This window comes from Crassostrea angulata, chromosome 9, assembly GCF_025612915.1.
Source record: "Crassostrea angulata isolate pt1a10 chromosome 9, ASM2561291v2, whole genome shotgun sequence".
Classification (NCBI taxonomy): Eukaryota; Metazoa; Mollusca; class Bivalvia; order Ostreida; family Ostreidae; genus Magallana; species Magallana angulata.
Genome location: NC_069119.1, coordinates 14,419,765 through 14,427,270, shown reverse-complemented (window position 1 = coordinate 14,427,270; position 7,506 = coordinate 14,419,765). Strand labels below are relative to the sequence as shown.

At 32.2% G+C, this 7,506-nt stretch overlaps 1 protein-coding gene across 1 annotated transcript; it reads right to left on the bottom strand.

Annotated features, from left to right (window-relative positions):
• Positions 1-1,926: 1,926 nt before the first annotated feature.
• Positions 1,927-7,502, bottom strand: LOC128163478 (uncharacterized). Its single transcript, XM_052827093.1, has 3 exons — positions 5,963-7,502; positions 5,206-5,304; positions 1,927-3,562 (listed from the first exon to the last, which is right to left on the bottom strand). Exons 1-3 carry the CDS (start codon positions 7,164-7,166, stop codon positions 3,300-3,302), a joined length of 1,566 nt encoding a protein of 521 aa, XP_052683053.1. The 5' UTR covers positions 7,167-7,502; the 3' UTR covers positions 1,927-3,299.
• Between the last annotated feature and the right edge of the window lie 4 nt (positions 7,503-7,506).

Below are 7,506 nucleotides of genomic sequence, written 5' to 3'. Positions count from 1 at the left end.
ACACACACACACACACACATACGTGTATCAACCCCTTTTTGGGGACCTTGTCAAAATATCTCAAATTGGGGACCAAGAGATTTCACAGCATAGTTGACATTGTTCAACTCATTTTATTCTGTTTGTATCCTGATTTGAGTAGATAAAGTGAATCGTTGTGTTTAAACGAAATATCAATGGATTTTGAAAACGGGGACCCGGAAGTGCCAATCTGAGGACTTGAGTGTAAAGTATGGGGACCCTGCTCCTTATAATCAAACAAAACTGAGGACCTTATCTAGATTAGACTAAATTCTTTAAAAAAATAATGGAAACGTTAATTGCAGAAAAAACTTACACTACCAACGTTAGCGTTTTATGTATTTTTTCTGCAATGGCGCCATCTTAATATCCCACATGGATCCCCATTTTCTGAGGATTCATACAATGATATATGATTAATTGATAATTGATCATTTCAACATTCAACAAATGAGATTTAAAACGTTTGAAAAATGTTATGTGATTAAAATCTTAAATCGCGAGGAATACTTGTACCGATAACATAAAAACCTGAAATCCTAATCCTCACATAACTACGTGTATAGTTTGGGAACTTAGGCATGATAAATCTATTTATTTATTTTTTAAATATATTTAACTGAGAGCCAATAACACACACAGTACACCTTTTGATATTGACATATGAATCCAATTTAAATTAAACTGAGGACAAAACACACACGGTACAACTTTGGGGAATTACACATGAATAAAGAATACACTAAACTGAGGACCTAATACACACGGTACAACTTTGGGGACTTACACATGAATAAGGTATACACTAAACTGAGGACCTAATACACACGGTACAACTTTGGGGACTTACACATGAATAAAGTATACACTAAACTGAGGACCTAAAACACACGGTACAACTTTGGGGACTTACACATGAATAAAGTATACACTAAACTGAGGACCTATTACACACGGTACAACTCTGGGGACTTACACATGAATAAAGTATACACACTAGACTGAGGACCTTATACACACGGTACAACTTTGGGGACTTACGCATGAATATAGTATACACACTAGACTGAGGACCTAATACACACGGTACAACTTTGGGGACTTACACATGAATATAGTATACACTAAATTGAGGACCCAATACACACGGTACAACTTTGGGGACTTGCACATGAATAAAGTAAACACTAAACTGAGGACCCAATACACACGGTACACGTTTGGGGACTTACACATGAATATAGAATACACAAAGTAAACATTGCAGACTTTAACAAATATTAAGCTTTATATTGAAATTATGAAATATAGACGATTAAAGTCACAATTTACTGAACTTTCAAACGTTTCCAGGGCAATTTTGCACCTTTTTTTCGCCGATCCTACATTCACCACTAGAAGCAGTGTGCATTTAGAGAACATTAACATGAAAAATTATGCTGTAAAACCTTCCGAGATATCTAATTCTGGTCCTTATACTGAATTTAAAAAAATCATACATGTACAATTGTAATTTCTTTTCCACTTGGATCCACGGATTGTCAACATCCCCACATTCATTATGCTTACAAATCTGCCTGATAAGAAACTACAGTATTGCGCGAAACTTAAATGGCAATAAAAATTATAATTTATAAACTTTTGTTCAGAGTATGTGCTAAACGCTATTCAAGGTATTAGCTGAAAGTTGCATTATTCTTCTTCCGTAGTTATTATAACAAAAATAAGTATTTTAATGTCATTCAAATCAAAATTTTAATTGTACGCAGCATGATCACAATACCACGTTTTTGCAGCACAATAAATTTCTGAACATTACAGCTCATCTGAGCCTCGTATTAACATATTTACATTTTGATGTAATGAATAAATTTCTTACTGCTCTACAACAAATTAACACTAATATAAGTAATCAAAATTTATTGGCAAATATTTTCATACAATTGATAAAATTGCAATTAAAGTTGCAATTATAGTTATCATTTATCATACACTTTCAATCCATTCATGTCAGTTTAAAACTCCACTTAAACATAGCATTTAATGCTGTAAGAAGTTTAAATTTTAAAAAAAACATCTCCATCCAAATTAATTAACAAATTCTATGTAAAACAATATACTATTTGATCATACATAAATCATTGATAAAATTGTAGTACTTAACAGTTAATTAACATTCTCTGCATATTGATTACAATACTTAAAATCAGCCAATTATTTATTTCCAAATCTCCAAATCATCCCAAACAATCAAATACCTCGTATGTATAGTGCATGTGCATACTAGCTGTAAACGATGCATCATTCATATCATTGTCAACTCTCAACATCCACAATGAAGTAATTCATTTCAACAGTATGAAATATGTCAATATCTACTTCTCCAACATTTCATCAGTGCAATTTGCGAATTTACAAATTCAAATTATTCAGAGTTTACTAATGCTGTCAGTTCACTCCAAAACCGAAATTGTAAAACACTATATATATATACATGTACATACAACATATTCTCTACATTTTGATTAAAATAACCAATTCTTATATCTATCATTAAAACATTTCAACAAATCTACAATTCTTGTGAATACAGTACACATTCTGTTGTTCATACAACTATCATCAATGCACATCAACAGTACAATTAATTTTTATATAGCAAATCTAGCTCATTAATATAATTTGCAGTATGCAGTTACTAAATATTTTCTTAATTTCTAGTACATTATATATTTGTCAAAATCTATTTCCAAACATCAAATCAAATCAATTACCAATTATTGTATAATTCATACAATTACTAACTGTAACCATAGTCATTCATACAACCAACAATGAAGGTAGATATACCGGTACACAATTTGCTCATTAATACTACATGTCCAGTCACTGTAATATTTATTCCAATCCCTCTGTATTTCAATGAAAATGCTAAAATTAATCAAGGTCTATACCCAAAATATCTGGAAAAAAAAAAATTTGTCATTTCAAGTTAATGTCAACTAAAAACACAAAACCATATTAGTTTTACAGTTGTATTAATCAATTCCAGCTAAAGTTATCATGGCCCTTATTCCTTAGTTATTTTACAAAGGTGAATGCTCATCACAGCAACAAACATGACAACAGTATGTATTGGTAAAGCTATACATGGAGTATTTTCTACAAATTTGCTATTCCTCACACTTCTGTGCTTTATACAATATATGAAAATTGATGTCCACAAGCTATAATGAACTTGTAATTACTTCATTATCAAAGTAAATAAAGACAAAAAATCAGCATTTTCTTTGTTTTTTTATAAGGTTGTACACTTGATCTTTCACATTTCTCCAAGTTTTTTTGGAAAGGATTTTATCCTTTTTTAAAACATTCTCGATATCGTTCTTGCCAGGAACTTTGGACATTGCAATAAAATGGGAAAAATGCTTGTTGACTGAATTCATTTCAGATGGATTCCATGGTTTTTTCTGTGTTTTGTGACGTTTGCCTGCAGAATTTTCATCGGTAGATCTGCCATCAGAGGGTGCTTTTCTTTTCCCTAAAATTACGAGTTTTAAAATATAAATTGGTTGATGATATGGTTGGAATGTGAAAAATGCAAATAACTAAGAAGACATACAGTACCGCAACATTTTTTTTCACAAGATAAATGATAGAATTTACGCACGATAGGACAGGCTTAATGCATGATAGAACAGGATACATGCATGATACAATAGGATTTATACACCACAGGAAAGGATATACTATGCATGTTCATAATCAACGAATAATCACGATATATGATCTTCACGATTTACCCGAAAATGGCATAATTTGATAAAGAAAATGTAGGAAATAAGAAATATTGTGCAGAATTTCATTTTATTAAAAAAGTCAAATTATTACGAGCTGCGTCGTTAGAATAAATTCATTGGAAAAATAAACTAAAATGATGTATGAATTATCTTTATCAATAATCAAAATACAATGCGTGTTCTTTAATAATATATAATCTATCTAAATATTATCATTTTTTTTTATTGAATTAAATAAACAAATTAGATGACATGCAAGTTAATGTTTACACAGTAATTCAAAACACTCTCTGCGTACGATTTAATATGTCAGACATACAGTTACATATGTTATCTTGTTCCAATGAATTTTCGATTGTACACATTACCCTATCATCTCCAAATGTTACTTATGTCTTCTTTTTAAAAATATCTTTCGACTTAAGAACTTCAATACATATAGCTTAATATTGTTAATTTGATGGAATGTTTGATAAAGATTTGCATTATTTGTTCCAATATTATTGTTAACGGAGCGATGAACGACTTATAACTTTAAAATAAAATAGCTTGCTTACGAAAAGGCAGGATACAGCTAACACAATAGGATACATGTAAATGGAGAAACTGATAAAATATAACGATAAACCTGATAAGATTACTGTACGTTAGGATAGGACTAATGTACGATAGAACAGTTTACACGCGCGATACAATAGTATTCATACATTGATAAAGGATTGTAAAATAAATAACTTTGCAGGTACCATAATTTCATCTCTCATTCTGGCTAAATATTTTTAGAGAAGTAAAAAGGAATTTGTCATCTGCATCTATCATACATGTGTATGTAATATGAAAGATACTAAGTATATAAAAACTTTCTGTATAAATTACATGGTCTTGACATGTACTTGATTTTTGACTGAAAATTCTTCACATTATGAGCAGACAGAAAATATGGTAATGCCAGTGTCAACTTTATTCATGAGTCGTATTTAAGCTTTGTTTTTGTCTTGTTTTAAGAAAACAAATTAACTAAGAAAATTGGTTTTTTTTTTGTAAATCAGAATTTGAAATCTTTCCACTCAATTAGAAACATATTTTCTAACAAATATATTCTTGGGAAAAATGTCAGTATGATAATTAAAATACATCTGTTGGGAACTGTTTTGTTATGGATGGGGGAAATGTAAGAAGTTTTTCAAAGATGCATATTGTTCAATAAACATTTAGTTTAAAACTATGACCCTGTGTGGACTGAAGCTTGACTGTTAATGTACCCAACACTTAATCTTGAGAACTGCTTTTTTTTTTTCATGCATCTAGTTTAAAGTAGAATTATAATATACCAGAAAAGGAGAATATACCAAAAATAAATGTGTACTGAAATAAGGGTACAGACCTTGAGCGCTTTTATTATGAAGACTGTCTTTATCAGTCTGGTAATCCATTTCTCCATCACTCTCATCAGCACAGGACCCGTCAATTTCCTTTACCTCCTCTGGAAAAAATAATCAAAAAACGATAAGAGTAAGTTATGAACATTAATTCTTATATCATATATACAAGAAATTAGAATTCTTACCTTCATTAACTAATAAGAGGCCTACAGGCCTTGACAGTCACCTGAGTACCATATCATTTAGATTAACCTGGCTGAGGGTCTCGTTTTTGCATTTTAAGCTTCATTTTGGAGTCTAAACCCTAATCCAAATTTTAATTTTGGTTAAAAGAAACTTGCAGACTTTAACGGTAAACTTTTATAACACTCAGTTTTGCTAATAATGCACACGTGCAGTTAATTCCTAAATTATGGCAGCAATATGTTACATGTACCCATGTGAATTAATTGACCTAAAAAAAAGTCATTCACTATACGGCCAAATTAATTTATCCCCCCCCCCCACAAAAAAGCCCCAACCCCCTGCCCCACTCCCAGTGAATTTCACAATTTTACAGTACAACAGTCCACAATAAACATACTATACTAAACCAAATCTAAAATCAAATGTTATCAAAAGTCTATAGATCAAACTTGCACAGGAGGAATAAATAATCACCATTGAAATATAACAAATGAGTTCATTTTAATAATCTATTCACAACACTGAATCCTTCCCTGTCTATATGCCTATGATCATTTAAAGAAAACAACTCACCCTGATTATTAAAGAGCATCTCTGTGACATTTTTCCCCTCGTTAATTAGCATCAACATCTTGGAGATCTTTGTTTTTTGAATGATATCCAATGGTTGCCGATAAATTTCTCTGTGGACTCTTATGTCATGGCCAAGGAATTTGGCTAACTGATCCTGACCGTTTTCACTAAGCTCATGGATTTGTGCCATTGTGGCAATGTGTTTTCTGAGGTTTGTATAGGTTATAATGTTTCCATAGCGCAATTCTATTTTCCCACATATTTCATTCAATACGTCACTTGCCCTTAGTGTTCGTGTGGAGGGTGATGGTCTAGCAAATAAATATTTTCCACATACATTTGCATCACTTCTTTTCTGCATTAAGAGATCAATGCATTTAATCATCTCTGGAGTAAGTAATATTGCAACTTTTCTTTCCTGTTTGCCTTTGAGTTCAATTCGAGTCAAAGAACGACAAAGCTCAATTTCCACGTCTGACAAACTTGATTTAAGTTCGTCATCGTAGGGAACACTGTTTTGTGCTTCAATAGCTTGCTTGTAATTGTCTACAGTAATATGCTGCACATCGCCTCCACGCTTCCTGTTAAAGAGAGTTATGTGACATAGCGTCATCTTTGCCAGCTCAATGTAGAAAGCTGAATCATTCGACAATTTCATCAAAAGTTCTTTGATTTTTTCTTTTTGGTAGGAATTAAGCTTGTACACATCCTCGCATAGAGGTAACATTTTTGGCGCATTATACTTTTTCTCACTCAAAGTTTGTCGTGCACGGGAAGAGATGAGATCGTTCCAATCAGACTCATACAACTGAATGAAAGCTGAACCATTCTCTTGTTTTGTTACATCTGACTCAATAATTCCATCTGATCTATAAATCCTTGCACATCGTTGAAGACTATACCCTATTTTCAGTGCAAGGGAAGGAGTTGCATACATATGTGTATCTTCACTAAATCCAGCAAGGGACTTCACACATGACACAACATTGTTAAATTTCTCAGGACTAAAACAATCCTCAATCTTCTGGATACCCCATTCAGGGGTCTTTTTGGCTTCTTCTATTAGTCTGCCTAGTTCTCTCATTCTGCAGCTGATGTGGTTAGATGTATGTTCCTGGATGTCCTTATTTTCATACAGGCGCTTTCCAAATTTCTGTATGAGTGGATCGCGATATATATACATATAAATGTCATCTTGAGACATGGATAATAAAACATCTTTGTAAAATCCTCCATTAATATGTTCTGGAATAGGTAGTAAAAAACGACCTTCTTTCACTCCTTGATTTTTTTTATCAGTCTGCTTACTAACACATGTCTTAAAATGATCACTCAATGAAGTTTTGGAGTACAAACCCTTGCAACCACTACATGGTATAAATTCACTATGTGCTCTGGTCTTCTGCTCTCTATACTTCGGTATTAATGTTCCAGTTCCATTTTTCAGAACGTTGAAGTTGTGATCCCAGTCTCCTTCATTTCTTAATGTTTTCCAAATTTCTTTTCTTTCGGCACTGTTTTTGGGTAAGGAAAGAGCCTTAGCT

Bases quoted from the DNA above. Each gene is read 5' to 3' on its own strand.
- LOC128163478 (XM_052827093.1), bottom strand. From the start codon at position 7,166: ATGTCTCAAGATGACATTTATATGTATATATATCGCGATCCACTCATA. The intron at 5,305-5,962 runs GTGAGTTGTTTT...TATTTTTTCCAG, and splicing joins GATGCTCTTTAATAATCAGG to AGGAGGTAAAGGAAATTGAC. The intron at 3,563-5,205 runs GTCTGTACCCTT...TCGTAATTTTAG, and splicing joins TCATAATAAAAGCGCTCAAG to GGAAAAGAAAAGCACCCTCT.